The 17947-nt window shown below is 33.5% G+C and overlaps 2 protein-coding genes across 2 annotated transcripts; both read right to left on the reverse strand.

Moving 5' to 3' along the window:
- Positions 1-1332: 1332 nt before the first annotated feature.
- On the reverse strand, positions 1333-6614 carry LOC104883163 (probable plastid-lipid-associated protein 4, chloroplastic). The gene is made up of 6 exons (XM_010667633.4): positions 6181-6614; positions 4714-4827; positions 3701-3796; positions 3318-3392; positions 2593-2660; positions 1333-1809 (listed from the first exon to the last, which is right to left on the reverse strand). Exons 1-6 carry the CDS (start codon positions 6490-6492, stop codon positions 1737-1739), a joined length of 738 nt encoding a protein of 245 aa, XP_010665935.1. The 5' UTR covers positions 6493-6614; the 3' UTR covers positions 1333-1736.
- Positions 6615-12523: 5909 nt separating this feature from the next.
- Positions 12524-17613, reverse strand: LOC104883164 (NAD(P)H-quinone oxidoreductase subunit L, chloroplastic). Its single transcript, XM_010667634.4, has 5 exons — positions 17452-17613; positions 17109-17198; positions 16907-17014; positions 13514-13608; positions 12524-12971 (listed from the first exon to the last, which is right to left on the reverse strand). The coding sequence occupies exons 1-5, from the start codon at positions 17611-17613 to the stop codon at positions 12824-12826; spliced, it is 603 nt and encodes a 200-aa protein (XP_010665936.1). The 3' UTR covers positions 12524-12823.
- Between the last annotated feature and the right edge of the window lie 334 nt (positions 17614-17947).

Raw genomic sequence — 17947 nt, forward strand, 5'->3', positions numbered from 1 at the left:
GGAATGGCCTTTGGTAACTCTTCACCAAGTGCTACAGATGCAATACATTTCTGGCCCTTCTCTTTTTTGGTAGTTGTATCTATCAGATACTATATTGTAAAGAACAAAAAAGCAAAGATATATGTGATCTTTTTTTTTTTTTTTTTTTGTTTGATTGGGAAATTAAGTCAGCCCAAGGGCGCTAGGGGTAAGGATCGAACCCCTAACCTCAAGGATCAGAGGGGAGTGCTCTACCACATGAGCTAGCTCCTCATCCTTAGATATTTGTGATCTTTTAGTTGCTATAACATGTTCTTGAATTAGAAATATTGAAAATCATCAAAAAAAAAATAAAAAATTCTAGGACAATTTTACAATGGCTAGCTACAATATAATTGTAACCACTATTAATTTGTGTAATTTGAACCATTTATTTTTAGTTTTAGATCCACATCATTCATCAGGTTGACTTTATGATTCACATTTTTACGTTCAAAAAAATTGTATATTAAAATCTGTATATCTTTGGTCGATGGTTACCAAAAAAATCTAAGGAAATAAAGTAATAATACTCCGCAAATCTTTGTTTTCATTTTTTTAAATTGAAATTAGTCTTTTCTCTATTTTCCTATATTTTTAAGATTTAATTGAATTAATGGACAAGATTAGTCTATAAAATAAAGAGTTAAAATTTCAATAGTTATAGTTTGTATCTATTGAATAATCATCCCAAATTCCACTATTTTTTATTGGAAAACAACGTATTAAAAAAATGGGACACCAAACCCCTTTTATCTTTAATTATTTATTATTTTTTTCGATTAGTTTAGCAAATTTCATATCCCTCCTCCATCTCCCATTTTCTTTGTATTCTAATTTTTCCGAAAGGGAACCAAAAGAATGAAGTTTTTGTTTAAAATCTAATATCTATTAAAGTGTGTCTTTCTAGTTTCCACGTATATTAACTCAACTCAAAATGTTTTCCTTCAAACCAAACACAACCTTAACCTTATAGAATTTGTTTTACTACCCATCTTGTTCCATACATGATACTTTTTCACTCCGATATTATCAGAAATCAAGAATTAGCATGTTTAACCCAAATTATTACATCTAAACACTAGCATGAACATTCAATCTTATCTAAACATTGCCACATCTGTGCTCTTTGAGGCTATTTTTCACATAAGTGAGTCCTGACAAGAGTGTGCAACAAAGCTAATAGAACTGCCACATCAAACAAAAATTGGTAGGACCAAGATAGCAGTCCATTTATGACTGTTACATATGAAGGGGAATACAGTCAATTTCAATAGTAAAAAAAAAATATTTAACTTGCCTAATCTCTTGCTGTTATTTGAAGTACAAGGTATTATTATATGATTGTATCTGATACATGATGCCAAAGCACCCAGAAGAATTCAGTCATATAATTATTGACATAATTCTAGACAACACCTAGAGAAAACTAAAAACTCAAATCAGTCATTGAATTCCAGGTTAGACAGTTGAGAATATACAAGTTCCATACAGTGCAGAATACAAGCTTATATGACTGTAATGTACAGTATTTCAGTAACACTTTTCAATCTGAGCTTTAATTTATTTGTATATATTTGTATTAAAACAAAAATACTCCTGTACTGCTTGGGGATATTGGTTTCTTGACAATCTCCCAGTAAAGCACCACAAGGAAAGTTCTGATCTGGCTCATAAGCCAGAGACATAAGATCAGTTGACAGTCATACATTTGGTTGTCAACTTGGAATCCTGTATGACCGATCAACCATTTTCAAGATAAACAAGTTTCCTTTGTCTCCTCTTGATACTCTGCAGAGACGGTAACACCCTTTCATTAGCTACAAACCAGCATAATAAAGCAGAACAAGAGACTATAAGACGGTCAGAATCTCAACTTATTTCAATCAGAAGGCAACTGTTTATATCTGCGCACAAAACCAAGGAAAGGGAAAATCACAGCAGCATATAGCTCGAACTGGTTCTAATATTATTGGTGAAATTTACTCCAAATGACATGGAACACAAAACTTGCAACTGATCATACTCAAGCAAACACCACTTAAAATGAATTTGATCAAATCGTGTCATATACTCATATAGGCAAGGGTTGAGGAGCTTTGTTGAATTGCCTTTACAATAAAAGCTAATGTAATTAAGTTCTAATGGAAGACCTGAGTATTTAAATTATTTTTACTACATGACTATTTATCGGGTTTTTCCTTTCTGCTGGCGCAATTTTGAAGATGCACAAAGGGTTCGCAATGTTCATCGTGCTTCCCGACAAGAACATATCGTTCAATTAAAAGAACATGACCTTTTCCAGCAACTTTTCTAGGTAAAAAGAACACAGAGTTCAAAATCAAATAATATGCTGAGTGACTCTAGTCTCTATTTATAAAAGAAGTAAATAACACAAGTCATAATGCAAAGAACTTACAATTTTAAAAATTAAACATACTTAGAGTTACCCTGCAATGAATTTGAATCCTATTCTTGTTAAATAATTACAGTTTTCTATTTCATATTGAGTATCTACACGTATATATGCTGCATGTATAATGTACAAACTACAGAGTTCCCTGCAAAACATACCGTAAATCTTCATCTAAGTAAGTGAATTCCAATGAACCACGAGCAGTATCTGGTGCCTTAACAGGTATCTGAAAAGGAAAATTATGATTAACCACGCTTGACTAGAAAACACAACATAGCATACATAATAATCTCATTACAGAGGTGCATTTATATTCTAGTAAAGAAAAAAAATTGGCACTACTCACTAGTTAAGAGGACTAGGTTTTACATAAGAGATTTGCCACATTTCAAGCCACGTGGGCTTAAAACTTTAACAATGAGGTGATGATGTCAACATAAAAGTCGGACTTTGATGGTAACAGTATCTCAAGAAATCTTCAAAGGGTAAAGAGAAATTTGGTCCATCACACAAGATTCAGCAAGCAAGAAGGATCTAAACTGATAACAGTGATTCAGTAAGTAGATGCAACTTAATCCAATGGTGATTCCAGCCCTTATATATTATACAATTTACAAGCTAGCAACTCAAACTTGTCTTTTTCTTCATGGATCTCTAACACGTATCACAATTCTTGCTCAAATAAACAATGTGAAGGAAAAATAATAAGCTCATATATAGATGCTAATGCAAACTTCTATATTAAGTAAATGAAGATAGGTGCACAATTTATGAAAGCATGTTCTTAATCAAAAGAATCAGCACCTCGATTTCACTGTTTCTCTGCAAAAATTCAATAGAACACCAGTACTACATTATACATCATAATAATTGGAAAAATTACCAGCCCTCCAATTTTGAAGTAATCAAATTTCACAGCTACTTTTCTTGGATTTACCGGAGTGAGGTCAGCTGTGACCTGAAAGATATCCATGTAAGCATAAAGATGCATCAACAGCTTGAAAGATGACAGAAATCAAGCAACATGACAGGCCCTCTATAAGAAAATAGCATATATGACAAGCAAGTGCAGTGCCCTGAGGAAGTAAATTTTCAGCCTTGAGGATTTCATAGCAATAATCTAACCTTAGCTGGCCCTCATCAGTTGCAAAATGAGGTAAACAGTGGGATGAGCTCATAGACAATAACACTTACAGCTAACTACTCAAAACATTACGCCAGTATAACTTGTATTACGGCACATATAACAAAAGGCAACAATATTACCTGGTTAAAAAATGGCCAGGTTTCGTTGTTCTGAGCCCGAAGGGTGTCCACATTAATTGCTTGGTAGTTGCGTCTTGATCTTAAGATCTTAGGTCTCTGTCAAGATAAAAATAGAGGAACAACTTATAAACTGCATACATGCATGAACAGGAAAAGCCCGAATTACTGTTTTAAGCAGGAATTTCAAGCTCGTTTCAAGCTAGGCACTAGCAAAATCTCGAATCAGCTTTCGAAAACCGCAGCCTTATAGTAAGTACTACTTCCCCTTCAAAAACTATAGAGTATAGGCTGTAGACATTTACTGACTACAGATTGATTGCATGGAAATTGGCATATAATAGATACTTGCTTATTTTCCAATTGTTCGCCCTAGAATCATAGGCCATAATTTATCTGTTTCGGAAATAAAAGTTTATCAAGGTGTTTGGGGATTGCTGAGCTAAAAGTGGCCTTACTAGCAGATTGGAGGGGTATCTTTGAAGATGTGTCCAAGAGAAAGTGAACTGCCCCAGGTTGGTCCATAGAGGCAAGAACACCCATTCGTTGCAAGTTTGAAAAAAAAACATGTACTTTGTGCCACAGGTGTGAGTTTTATAGGCCTACTCTTGTGACAGTTTTGTACTTGTTGAACTGATGAGGGCTATTTCAGTTATAATGTACACGTTTTGTTCCGAGTAATGGGCTTGATTAGCTAAAGCTTCTGAAGGGGGTAATCTAACCATTTCATCATTAATTGGGCCACCACCTGGACCGAAAAAACATTGAACCTCATGCGTGATGTGTTAGATATAATTTTGGCATCTGATTCACGAAAGTATCACCACATGCAGCGGCAAAAATCTTTACTACAATATCCGACAAAAAAACTATTGCATAATTTTAGCGCAATAAAAGAAGCAGGAGTTAGAGCAAGCAACTGTACGGTACAATGGCAACAAGAGTAACATTGAGCACATATGTGATACATTGCACAGTACATAAAAGAAAATGAACTGAATGAGATATCATATAACCTGAGTTTGTAAGATTGATTTAGAGGTAGTGTAAATGAGCTCCCATTTCCCATCCAGTAAATCAGACTTGAGTGGTTGTTTGGTTGGATTCACTGCTTCGAGCTTGCGGGTGAGCTTATGAACACCAGAAATAAAGATAGAGATTAGACAAATTTAAAGAAATTCACTATCCTTGCACTTAATTTTTACAAGACTCTCCACTAACAACTAAAACTAATTAATACTCACAGCCACATTAACGACCTATATCTCTACTCCTCACAAACCTTTGGCAACTATGGTTCTCTAAATGCGCGCTTCCATCTCCTAGATTAACTAAGGAAAACATATCTCAAATATGCTATTGTATGTTCGATATCTGTTACTGCATATTCAGCACCTAAATATACGTGCTTTTGGAAATCCAATTTTCCAAAAAAGGAAAAGAGCATAACAACCTCATAGACCATATACTCAATCATTTCGACTCCATACTGTGCTCGTTTTTATTACCAAAATGTCACTTGATCTACTTCCCATATGTATCTAGGAGATTAATTGAGCATAACCCTTATTTTTCTGTCAATTTAATTTTGTCATTAGCTTATGAATCTCAACACAACAAGACGTTTATGGCAACATGTAGTACAATTGAAGCTTCTTTACTGGGGTAATTGGGTTATGATTATATGAATTGAAAATGGTAGGGAACTGCATTTTGCGTTAAGCAGATGGAAGTTTCAGACTTAAATAAAAAATAAATCTTAACAATATAGTACTAACATGATGACATTAATTTTACATATAAAATAAGGATATGAATGAGAAATAGTGAAATCAGAACTCTTCTGAACATAATGTGAAGAACAATTTTTTGGGGTATGTTCAGAAATAGTATATTGATTATAAAAGGTAGTATTTATACACAAAAACTAGTACTACATAAAAACCTAAAATATGATCTGATTATAGATCATATTTCAAGGCCTCTAGGAAGATTCATGGCAAATAGCTCACTCACATCATTCAAGACATTCGCTCTCTTCTCAAATCGTTCACCAGGCATCAGGCACATTTACATAAAAGCAAACAGCCGACTAGATTGCAAATGTTGGTCATTTAGTTGATTCTGTTTCTATTTTGATAATTGTTTCAACTCCGCCCTAAATCCTATCCTTGTAAACGATGAATTAGGAGTTCCCCTCGCGGAGGGCTCCTAATTCTCCCTCTTTTTCCTTACCTTTTTAAAAAAAATTATCCAATTGTAGACATTAAATGTTCTTGGTTCCGATATACACTACTTTATCGAATAAATGTACTTTGTTTATTTCACTAGATATAGTACTTGTTTATGGTATGTACCAAAAAAACATGTAGAATGGTTCTGAATTGGACAAAGTTCGGATATAAAATAAATAGCGTAAAAGTCAAAACATTGCAATTTTATAATAGACGAGACGAAATATATTCTTAATAAAAAAAACCAACCTGTTCAATTATCTCCTGGTCCTCAGGGGTGGCATCAGCTCCTCTATCAAGTGGTTGAATAGCCTCAAGAAGGTCCAGCTTAAGAGTTTTAGCATCTTTGCCTTTAGTTAAGAAGGCAGGAAAGAATGACACTTGAGTTTTAATACTACTACTTGGCTTTTTTATGTATTGCTCAGAAAGTGGCCTTTTTGAGAGGTTTTGAAATGTTGAAAATTGAATGTTTGATGATGTAGAAAGAAGAGAAATGGGAAGTATTCTGATTGAATTATTTGGTGGCAAAGACTTGGAGAGAGTCACACAAGATAATGCCATTGTTATGTTAACTGACTAAATTATATGTGTAGTAGTTGGTGTTAACAGTATTCTCTTGTTCTTTTTCTTTCAAGGAAATAGAGAGTAACTGGTAACAGTATCTCTTCTTTGTGTTTTGTGAAGCGCAAAGTTGACAGTTGGTCCATAGGGAGCCACGACACGTCAAGTAGTTAAGAAGATTGAAGAACAAGATCATCAAACACAAAGGAAATATAAAAAAAAAAAACACTTAATCTACCCTCTGAGTAAATAATGACTTATGAGCTAGTGAAAAAGAGAAATTTCATCTATGATAGAGTATAAATAAAACTATTCATGTACTTCCCTTGAAAAAAAAACTATTCACGTACTTCAATCATTAATTTAAGCTTTTATACATATTTTGTCAAAAGTAGTTTGATAAATAACATTTTTCCATGATAATTTATACAAATATCTAGAGCTAGTAATTCATTTTCTCTTCTCCATAAACCTAATTTTTTTCTCTAGTCGCCCCCCTTTTCTCCCCTATCCCTTCTTCATCAGTTAGTATTGTCATGGATGATTTTATTTTAGCAATTATTATTAAATGTCATCTAAATGCAATTTTGAAGGATGTAATTTACAATCATCATTAGTTCTAATTCTAACTAAATATCATGTGGTGTAAATACAAAATATAAAAACAATTTTTTCACCAAATACCCCCGACAAATCGCGAAATTCACCATATACCCTCAATTTTTCAGATATTCACCATATACTCCTGAGTTTTCAAAACTGTGCACCATATACCCATTTTCTAACGGACGTTAAGTCGCCGTTAGCTTTATTCACAATATTGTCATTATTAACCCCTAACCCTAAGTTTTAAACCTAATTCCTAACCCTAATCCCTAATCATAATCTAACCTAATCTAACTCCTAACCCACCCCACCCCACCCCACCCCACCCCACCCTTTCCCCTCCACCCCAGCCCTGCCCCCACCCTCTGTCAGCCCGCCCAACCTCCCTTTTTCCCTCCCCTTCACCCCAGCTCCACCCCCCTCCCTCCACTCCACTACCGCAGCCTCCCTCCCCACCACCCTCGAAGCCTCTCCTCCCCACCACCCCCGAAGCCCCCTTCCCCACCACCCTCGAATCCCCCCTCCCCTTCCCCTTCCTCTTCTGAATCGCGTAACTGCCCCCGCCTCCCCCCTCCCCTTTCCCTTCCCCTTCTCCTTCCACTGCTGAATCGCGCAACCCCTCCCCTCCCCTTCCCTTGCAATTGCGCAACCCTTCTCCCCCTCCCCTTCAAATTTCGATTTTTTTTTTCGAAAATGGGTTTGTCAAAAATGGGTTGCGGGCCTGAAGGGAGAAAGGAGTTGCGGGTCTGTCGAAAATGGGTTATTCGATTTCAGATGGGTTTGCGAGGGAAGGAGTTGCAGGGCAGGGGGTTGTGATGGAGGGGGTTGCGGGATATGGGAGTTGCGAGGCAGAGGGAGGGGGTTGCGGGACATGGGGGTTGCGAGGCAGGGGGAGGGGGGTTTCAGGTTTGAAAGGAAGGGGGCTTGCGAGTCTGACATGGGAGGGGGTTGCAGGGGGCTGCAGGCTGGTGGGCAGTGGGGGGCTGAGGTGGTGGGGCAGTGGGGGCTGGGCTGGAGTGGAGGGGAAGGGTTGGGAGTGGGGGTGGGTTAGGGGTTAGATTAGGTTAGATTACGATTAGGGATTAGGGTTAGGAATTAGGTTTAGAAGTTAGGGTAAGAGGTTAATAATGGCAATATCGTAAATAAAGCTAACGACGACTTGACGTCCGTTAGAAAATGGGTATATGGTGCACAGTTTTGAAAACTGAGGGGTATATGGTGAATATCTAAAACATTGAGGGTATAAGGTGAATTTCGCGATTTGTCGGGGGTATTTGGTGAAAAAATCGATATAAAAATTACTTGATGAAGAAGTTCATTTCTTGGTATTTTTATTACTTGTTAATGGATGTTGGTATATTGTTATTGCATTTCAAAGTTTAGGTAATATTAAAATTTTATGTCTTTGATTTTGTAATTGATTTGAAAACTGCTTTAATTATGTTAATTTATTCTTCAATCATAAACTTTTTTCTTTCAATACACATATTTTTATGAAAGTTTATTTTAACTACTTTGAACTTCCTTTGATATACATATTTTAAATTAGGAAGGGCTATGATTGAGAAAATTTTCAAAATCTTAATAAGTAATCTTTTTTATTGAATGAAGGGTTAAAAAGTCTTTTCAAGGGAAACACGATAGCTCCCCCCTTGGCTTAGATAATAGAGATTTTAGTTTATTTTCTTATTTTGTTGAATAAATGAGTTTTTCTTTATAAGACTTTCTAGAACTCTGGTATTGAGATTTTAGTCTTTATTATAGAGATATCTTTCTCCTCTATGAGAGTTGTGAGTGTAGTTTGTTTGCAGGTACGGAAAAATATTATTGGTTAAAGTTCAAAACAATCTTAAAACTATGTCACATTGATAGACTTTTCCATCAATAGTTGTTTGGTTCAGCAAATATAAGGGGTTGCGTTGTATTTCTCGATCTGGTTCATTATAGTTTCTCCGAAGACGAATTTGATTTGATATTGTTTGATTGTATCTTGTTTTTCTTTAATACCTATTGTAGATAACGTTTGACCTTCAATTAATGAAATTTCTCTTTTAAAAAAACCTAAATCTAGTATGAGTAATGTTATTAACTTACTAAGTAGGTATAGTGCGTTTTGGGTGTGACATGTTACACCATAACTTATTGTGTAACAACATCTCACATGTGACATGTGAGAACTAATATAATTGTTGTCTGTCATTATTGCTGAGTTTCATATCATTTTGAAACTGTTTAATGTCATTTCTAAATATATTTTTATGTCATTATTCATATATGTTTATATTATTGTTACTATAGGCATGAATATTTTATCATATGCCACGTCACACATTTAATTGACCTATTAAAGTTTTGAAGTCAAATATTGACTTTTTTGTAATGGGTGATCATCTAAATTAATTAATTTGGGCTTACTATCAAACATGACTTATTTTTAATTAATTTATTTATTGTTGGGTCATTGACTCATTAAATCTAAATTGGACTCTTAAGTGGGTTATGTCCATGAGGCCCAGGAGGCAGGATAAGTAGAAACCATAGGGTTCTCCTAACTCTATAAATAGAGAGCTCCTCTTCATTTGCCAGGGGAGAAAAACAGAAGACTAATAGGATAGAGAGAAAAAAGCTGCTCCAGAGTTCAGAAACTCTCCCAGTCTACAAATCCAAATCAAATCATTCAACCTAGAAGAAGAACAACAAGCATCAAAGTCGTTCTGTTCTAGAAACCATACTTGAAGGAGATCAAGCTCGGAGGCCCTCGTTTGAGAAAATCAAATCATTCTTGGAGATTGAATCAGTGGATATATATTAGAGATTGTACTCAAATTTTTATATTAATTAGATTATCATTTGTTCACATCTTTTGATTCTATTTTGCAAACATCTAAAATTTGTGTTTACAGTTACTGACTTTGATGTCGCTTTTGAGCAAACTTGTATCATTTCCCTATTTCATTATTATTTTTCAACTTTTTATACATCTTGTCATTATTACACAAACTTATATCATCATTACTCAATTTTATGTATTTTTCAAAATACTTGTATCATTTTCCGTTATTGTATTATAATTTTCAACTCTTTATATATCTTATCTTTATTAGACAAAATTGATATCTTTATAATAGAAATGATATCATTATCACTTAATTTTATATTATTTTCCAACAAACTTGTATAGTTATTATCTTTTTTTCTCTCCTCTACTACAAATTTCAGATTTCTCCAAATTTGACATCCAAACCCTAATTCCTACATATTGAATCAAAATCATCAAAATAAAAACATAAACTAGGTGAAACGCCTCCAAATGAGGTAGTGCATTGACGACACGCCATGGAGAGAGAGAAAGGTATGCGCTTGTCAAGGTTCTTAGCCTTAACAGTGTACTCATCGCCTTCTTCTCCGCCTTCTCCGCGAGATACTCCTTTATCTCTCTTCTCAAACCTTTATTAAGTTGGTTATATGCGACCAATCAAAAGTCGCGACACATTTTTCTTGAAATCTCAAACTATTCTAATTTTGAACTCAACATAGAACAAAACTCATTTCAACTAAGCCTATAAATTGACTAAAGATTTGTACACACTCGATCTAATTTAGGACAATCTTGCAAACTTGATCATTTGAGTCAATCTAAGAGCTTATGATATAGGTTTTGAAAACGCAAGGTCTATCCAAAGTCTTGTATGTTATAAAATTTTGATTCAAAAAACAACGCATGACTTTAATATCCTTAAAATTGCCTAAATAAATGTAAAATGAATAGAAAACAAGGCAATCAATATATCTTACTACTAAATTAAATAGAGCGATTAGTGTTAATTACTTGTTCCCTAAAACCTAACTTAAGGGAATTTTGATACACTCATATTTTGTCTCTTTAGGATGAAGCATCTTGTTGTCTTCTTACGCAAGCTTATTTCTCTCTCATGACACGTAGTCTCCCTACAAAAATCTGGCTAGATGGCGTACCTTTCACCAGCGAACAACAAAGCCAAAAGTCTTGTTTACCCTTCTTGCTAAACCATGCTTAGATGATTTGTTTTTATTTTGTTTACTTCTATTATAACGGATTTGCGTGACTTCAATTTTGTGTTTTGTATTCAAGAGTATGAACATCCTTAATTCTTAGAACTTCTTATCGTCAAAGAAACTATGTTAAGGGAATTTTTTAATACGTTTAAAATTATCAAAGAATGTGAACATTTCAAATTAAAATTGTGTTTGCACATCTATAATGTATTTTGTATAACCAAAACTAAGTTTGTACATCCAAAAATTATGTTTGCAGCACATCTATGATATTTTTTTTTTTTTTTGCAAATCTAAAAACTATACTTTTACCATCCAAAATTATGTTTACACATCTATAATTTCTTTTGTACATCCAAAGACAAAGTTTATACATCAAAAATTATGTTTCACATCCATACTACCACATATTTGTATTTTAAAACTATATTTGCACATTCGAAATCTATTTTGTACATCTATGATTTCTTTTATACATTCAAAAACTATATTTACACATCAATAATGTTTTTTGTATCCATAAATATTTTTATATATCCAAAAATTATGTTTGCTTATATAATTTTGTTGTTGAATATCTAAAAAGTATATGCGTACATCTAATAAGGTACCAAAAATACTTTAAACTGTCATTGGGGTTTACTATTTACTGTCTGTATTTATTAAAATTGTCCGTATTTTATTAAAATCGTTCGTATTTTTATACGTATTTTGTGTTTTCCTTTTTTTAGCTTTTCTTTTACCTCAAAAATATTAAAATTTCAGATTTTTTTAGTATCAACTAAATCAATTTGTCGATTTTGTCATGTTGCTTCCACCGTTTCCACCACGGTGGAACCAAAATTTTTTTTGGGCTCTACCATGGTGGAACCAAACTTTTGTTTTGTTTCTTCCATGGTGGAAACAAAAAACAAATTTAGTTGTACTTTAGTGTAACCTTGGGTTGACCGTACACCTAATGGCTCGTTTGGTTAGTGGTTTTAATTGATAGTAATGATAATGTAATTGAGTGAAAATTTAAAAAGGTATTCGAATTTCAACACCCATGGTAATGAAATATCATCACATAACATGGTTTTTTTTTAGAGATCTCCATTACCATCCAATACCACATTCCTAATTTGTAATAAATGATAATGAAATTTTAGAAAAAAAATGGATATTTTGGGATGAAGTAACATTACCATGGGTAATGGCATGAGATTTCATTTATAAATTTACACTATATTACATCACCATTAACATCATCTATGACCACTAACCAAACTCATCATTCGATCTACGAAATCAGTTAAATACACGATGGTGTCTCTTGTCCAAAAGAAGAAAAATTCACATGAAACTCCTCCCCTTTAGGAATGATAAAGCTCTAACAGTTAGATACCAAAAATAAATATTAAAGCATTCATATATTATTGGTATAAAACTATAAATTGTTTACCCGAAATAGCTAATATTGTGTCAAGTTCGGGTTGGATACGTACTTGACAAACTGTGTGTCCTCGACCCAACCAAAATTAGATAGAAATCAAGAAAATGTAGAGGTGAGTACAACCTATTGCCAAAATAGTATCACAATGTCATTAATTAAGACTACCGAATTTACAAATTGAAGGGTATGTACCAAATATACATAAGTAAAACATTAGCAATATACAAGATTGATTGTGAAAACTCGAAGGTGAATCCTTCATTCGTAATCATCAATGGTAGCCCAAGGATATTTACGAAATCCACCCTTAACCTGTGAGGGATTTTCAGGCTTTGACCAAGGATACTTCAATGATGGGTCCCGAGGGAACTTCCTGAAGTTTAGAAATGGTGCCCACAGCAAAACCCTACATCACATTTGTTCAAAAATTAATTTAATCTTTACTATTGTTCAAGTGGAAGCGTACGCTCTGCTAAAAGGACTTATGGAAGCAAAGAGGCGGCAAATACATGAAATAAAGGTCCTTTTGGACTCTGCACAACTCATTCACGTTTATAAAGCTACTAGGCATATAGATAATTTATGTAATAGTTTCGAGAACTGTGAGTTGTATAAGGTAAGTAGAAACCATGTCGAACAGGCCAATGACTTAATTGTTAAGGCAACGCAAGGCTGTTTATGTTAGTTCACGTGATCTTGTTGCCAAAAAAAAAAAACCATGTATTTATGTGGTATATGATTTTTTTTACGTGTTGCATATTGCATACATATATACATACTCAATACCAAGGACCCTTTGATCCAATGGTATGGCTTCCTATCTCTCACGTGGGAGATCAAAGTTCAAATCTTGGTGGAAACAATAAATTTCAATCAAATTCATCTTATCACGAGGTTTTCGAAAGGGGGCCTCAAAAAAGAAATATATATACATATTCAATTACTTACCCAGGGAAGAATATGAAGACGCACATAAATTGAAAGTACATCTCAAGTAGATTTCTTCTGTAAAATCTTATCCTTAGCCAGTTCAAGATTATTGGCTGCCATAAAAATACAAATAAAATGTCAAATATAAACTATGCAATATTATAAAATTTAAATAAAAATGAAGAAACTGTTAATATATGATTAGTAATACAATCACTTTCGTATGCCTAGTAACTTATTTGGCAAAGTTTTAGGAGGTGATATTTACCTATACTCTATTAACAAGTCAGGGCATTTATCCTCAACAATCTCCAACAAGCTATGTCATGTAATCATGTTATCCTCAACAAGCTAAGCTTCAATTAGGTGTATTAAAGGAGACATATATATCTTCTCACTCACTAATCATCCACACTCCCTTCTCTGCCCACATATTGATCTACCTTCTATATCCCTTCACTCTCCATCTCTCCCGAATCGAAACTCATAATCGCTTACTTTGCTAATAAACTCATTTCATCTGAACACCAAAATGGTATTTGTGCTACAATTTATTGTACTCATAGCCGATGGGTGGGAAACAAGACCCGACGATCACAAATATATCTCTATTATATAAGGCAACAGGGGACACCAAAAAATAGAAAAAGAAAAAAAAGAAAAAAAATAGAGACATAACTAACTCTCTAATTTGAATGAAAAAAAGGGGGAAAGTAGGACATTTAAAGTAAACATCAATTTTTTGAAAAAATAAAATGTAAAGACGGTTTTTTCTACTCCGTCAAAAAAAAAGACGGTATTTCTACCCAATTAATTTTATTTTCTACTTCACATGCTATCGCACGCATTGCGTGCATGTAAGACTAGTAGTATTAGAAAGAAACCGATCTTGAAAATAAGAACATTTTGACAACAAGCTAAAGATATAAAACAACATTGAGTTACAAAAAATCGGGGAAACATTTGAACAAAAAACCCTTGCAACTAATTAACTACCAAAAGAATGTCTCCTTTTGTGAGTCAACTAGTTATTAGGCCCGGGCTATGCCCCGGGTAAGAAAAACTTCATTTATTAATATTGTACTTTGATATGATAGCACTAAATGCAACTTGGTCTAGTGCTTAAAACTTTAGTACATGAACTTGAGGTCACGGGATTAAAACCTAAACTATGCAATTTCTAATTTCTTTTATTGTACATGGATTACATGAACTAAAACTCCCTAGGGAGAGCGCCACGTGGCACCGTTCCTGGTTTACGCACGCCCTGGTTTACACACGCCTTTTAATATATTAGTACTAGCCTTTTGTGCACGCGATGTGTGCGATGATATTTTTAGGCCTAATACTAAGTAGTAAACAAACTGAAAATGCAAGTTAGTATTTAAGTTCACCTCCATTTTGTGAATAAGATTCTTCCATGTTCTTTTTATGTTGTTATTCATTATTGTGATTTTGAATAGTTTTTTGTTTCTCAAGTCGTATATGCGCATGTTCTTTTATAATCAATATGATGTTCTTTACTAAATATCGTCATGTTCTTTTTTTTGGTTTTATTCATTTTTGTAATTTATAATAGTTTTTGATATGGATTTCAGTAATTTCTCTATGAACCCAAAATTGTAACAGAAAAGTATAATACAATTTCAGTTTTTTTTCCTTGTCTAACTTTTAAATTCTGATTTCACAAACTGATACTTAAGAATTTTCATCATTTTAATTTTTCTCCTTTTCTAAATGTTCACACTTTGAGTTTCAATTATAGTTGAAAGGAATTTCAAGTTTTTCATACACAATCTGATTTCGCATGAAATGATCATTTTTAATTTTTCTCCTTTTCTAAATTTGAACACTTTGAGTTTCAATTATAAGTGAAATGAAATTTCAATTTTTTCATACACAACCTGATTTCGCATGAAATGGTTTTCGCAAATTAATGTAAAAATTTTTTTTTCCTAAAAATGGATTTTTGCAAAAGTTGTTCGCAAAAAGGTTTGATATTGTTTTGTTTTTCAAAATTTATTTCTTAACATGGATATTCTGCAAAAAATTTATACTGGAATTTTGAAAAAAGAACTAAATTTGTAACTTTTTCATCAGTGTCATAAATGAATCAAATTTCATACACATCTTGTCATCTGATTTTATATGAAAATGAATCAAATTTAAGTCTAATTATATAAAAGCTCTTTTCAACTAATTGTTATTATCTCCATTTTTTCAATTACATAACAATCGACTAATGTGAAATAACTTTGAAGATGAAAAGAATTATGTACCTATTTGAAAGTTCGCAAGTCGCCGATGGACGAATGTGTGATATCACTGTCAAAATCTTATGTTTTTTCTCAAATTTATGTTTATAGGTAATTTTTGTGAGTATGTAATTGTGAATGGTTATTAAGAACAATGATTTATAAGTGAATTTTGTGAATGTTTTTGTATGTATTGACGTCCTAGTATATTAGTTTTAGTTTGTAAGTTAATTTTTAGTTTTCATAAAGTTTCCTGATCATTTGAGTGGTTTGCGTAATTTTTACAACGTGATTTTCTCAATTCTATGAGTGATTTGTAAAGTTTCCTCATATAAGTGATTTCTGAGTGATTGTTGAAAATTAATTTTCGGTGGCTTTGTTTGACCCCCATTTTGGTATTGAGATTTCTTTTGTAATTTAGAAAGGGAAGGGGGCAAAATAGTCAATTCAAAAGAGGACACCGTTGCTCCTCCCTTTCCTTATGTAATAGATAGATGGCATAAAAATGTGTCATATAACCATGATCCAATAACATCAAACTTTTTTCCAGTTAGTATTTAGGTTGTGTTACAAGTACTATAATTCAATGTCTATTGGTTTGTTTCCATTGAAATCCATTAAATGTCCACTTGTGAGTGTCCCACATTGGAGAAAGAGGAGAGAATAAACTACTTTATAAGATTAGGAGTTACTCATCCTATCACCAATTGGTTTTAGGATGAAACCTCCTAACTTGTAAGTGGGCGAAACTCTCCTCCTCCTTATTGGGTAATCCAGACCCATTTTCATATAATCTGATCTCACAGGCATTTAAAAAAAAAAAAAAACTTTTGGGATTGAGTCTCGCCCTTTCTCAAAGGGTCCAATAACAACAACTATTATTGTTTTTGTTGTTTGGTCCGAGTAGAATTAAACTTATTAGTTGTGAACAGAATTAAACCGAAAATTAGAATGAAGTCGATAAGAACATGGCCTAAAACCAACTACCTACAAAATGTACAATAATACTTCCCCCGTTTCCTAAAGATCTTCCCTCTTTTCGTTTAAGTGTGTTTCCAAAAGATATAACAAGGAAGATCTTTAGGAAACGGAGGGAGTATTTGCTTTGATTTTTAAGTTTTTAACAATCATAGCAGAAAGGGAGAAATATACTTACTGGCATGATGAGAAAGTACCCAAAAGCTAGAACTCCACACTTTATCAAAACCCAAATCAAATCTTCTTGATTGTTTACTCCTGTAACTGCTAATGCTGGTTCAGCAACCTATACAAAAAATTACCCATCGAATTTATCAATTAAGCAAAAATATGTACAACATTAATCAAATTAAATAAAGTTAAAGATAGAAATTTCATACAGTGATGGCAAAAAGTCCAGCTGAAATCACCCAATTAGAATTAATCCCAAAGTGATTCTGGTTGGGTTTCAATGAAATGCTTCCATTACTCTGTTAGCAAATCAAACAACTACATGAAGCTCATAAATAAGAATCAAATTGATTACCATAAAATAAATCTAGATGACTTTCTTTTCCGGGAATCCTTTCTACACAAGGGGTAAGAATCGAACCCATGTCACAGGAGTAGAAGTAGGGTCTTACAACCACTCGGCCAACCTTGATCATCAGTCGTACCAAAGGACTTGGCACGAACAAATTAGATTAGAGTCTTAGAGATAGTAAACGGACAAATTAAACATACCGATGCTTGATTCGGCCTCGAACTACAGACTAGCTTGTGAGTGTATTTACTGGAGAATGAAGGTCTGCATTTTGGAGGAGAGAGAAAAGGCAGAGCTTTGAGAGGGTGGAAGCTTACGTTACAACTCATGTTTTTTTTTGTGTGTATTTGATTGAGCTGCATTATCTCTACTATTCATGGTAATAAGAACTGAAAATTAATCATGTCCGTTTATTTTGATGATCTGGTGGTGGTGTTATTTTGTCAGAGCTCTTAAAATCTAACGTGCGTAAATCGTTATTTCTGTTATCTTTCTTCCTCCTACGCCACAAATTCTGAAGATCAAACCTGCACTCCTGCAGCTTTGCTCGAAGTCGCAATTTACTGATTTAACCTCATAAACGACGTTATTTCACTTTTTTTTTGGATTGCTGAAAAATTTATTTAATGGTTAGGAAAAATTATTTTTAGTAAGTTAACCATTACGCGTTCTTTTAAAATAAGTCAATGTTTCGAT

Source organism: Beta vulgaris, chromosome 9 (assembly GCF_026745355.1).
Source record: "Beta vulgaris subsp. vulgaris cultivar EL10 chromosome 9, EL10.2, whole genome shotgun sequence".
Lineage (NCBI taxonomy): Eukaryota > Viridiplantae > Streptophyta > Magnoliopsida > Caryophyllales > Amaranthaceae > Beta > Beta vulgaris.

What these genes read in the sequence shown, in the direction of transcription:
- LOC104883163 (XM_010667633.4), bottom strand. Translation starts at nt 6,492, where the DNA reads ATGGCATTATCTTGTGTGACTCTCTCCAAGTCTTTGCCACCAAATAAT. An exon ending in CCTGGCCATTTTTTAACCAG is followed by an intron (nt 3,393 to 3,700) that starts GTAATATTGTTG and finishes GATATCTTTCAG; the next exon opens with GTCACAGCTGACCTCACTCC. An exon ending in ACTTCAAAATTGGAGGGCTG is followed by an intron (nt 2,661 to 3,317) that starts GTAATTTTTCCA and finishes TTTCCTTTTCAG; the next exon opens with ATACCTGTTAAGGCACCAGA.
- LOC104883164 (XM_010667634.4), bottom strand. Translation starts at nt 17,613, where the DNA reads ATGCAGCTCAATCAAATACACACAAAAAAAAACATGAGTTGTAACGTA. An exon ending in GGTACTTTCTCATCATGCCA is followed by an intron (nt 13,609 to 16,906) that starts GTAAGTATATTT and finishes TTTTTATGGCAG; the next exon opens with CCAATAATCTTGAACTGGCT. An exon ending in GTCTTCATATTCTTCCCTGG is followed by an intron (nt 12,972 to 13,513) that starts GTAAGTAATTGA and finishes AATGTGATGTAG; the next exon opens with GGTTTTGCTGTGGGCACCAT.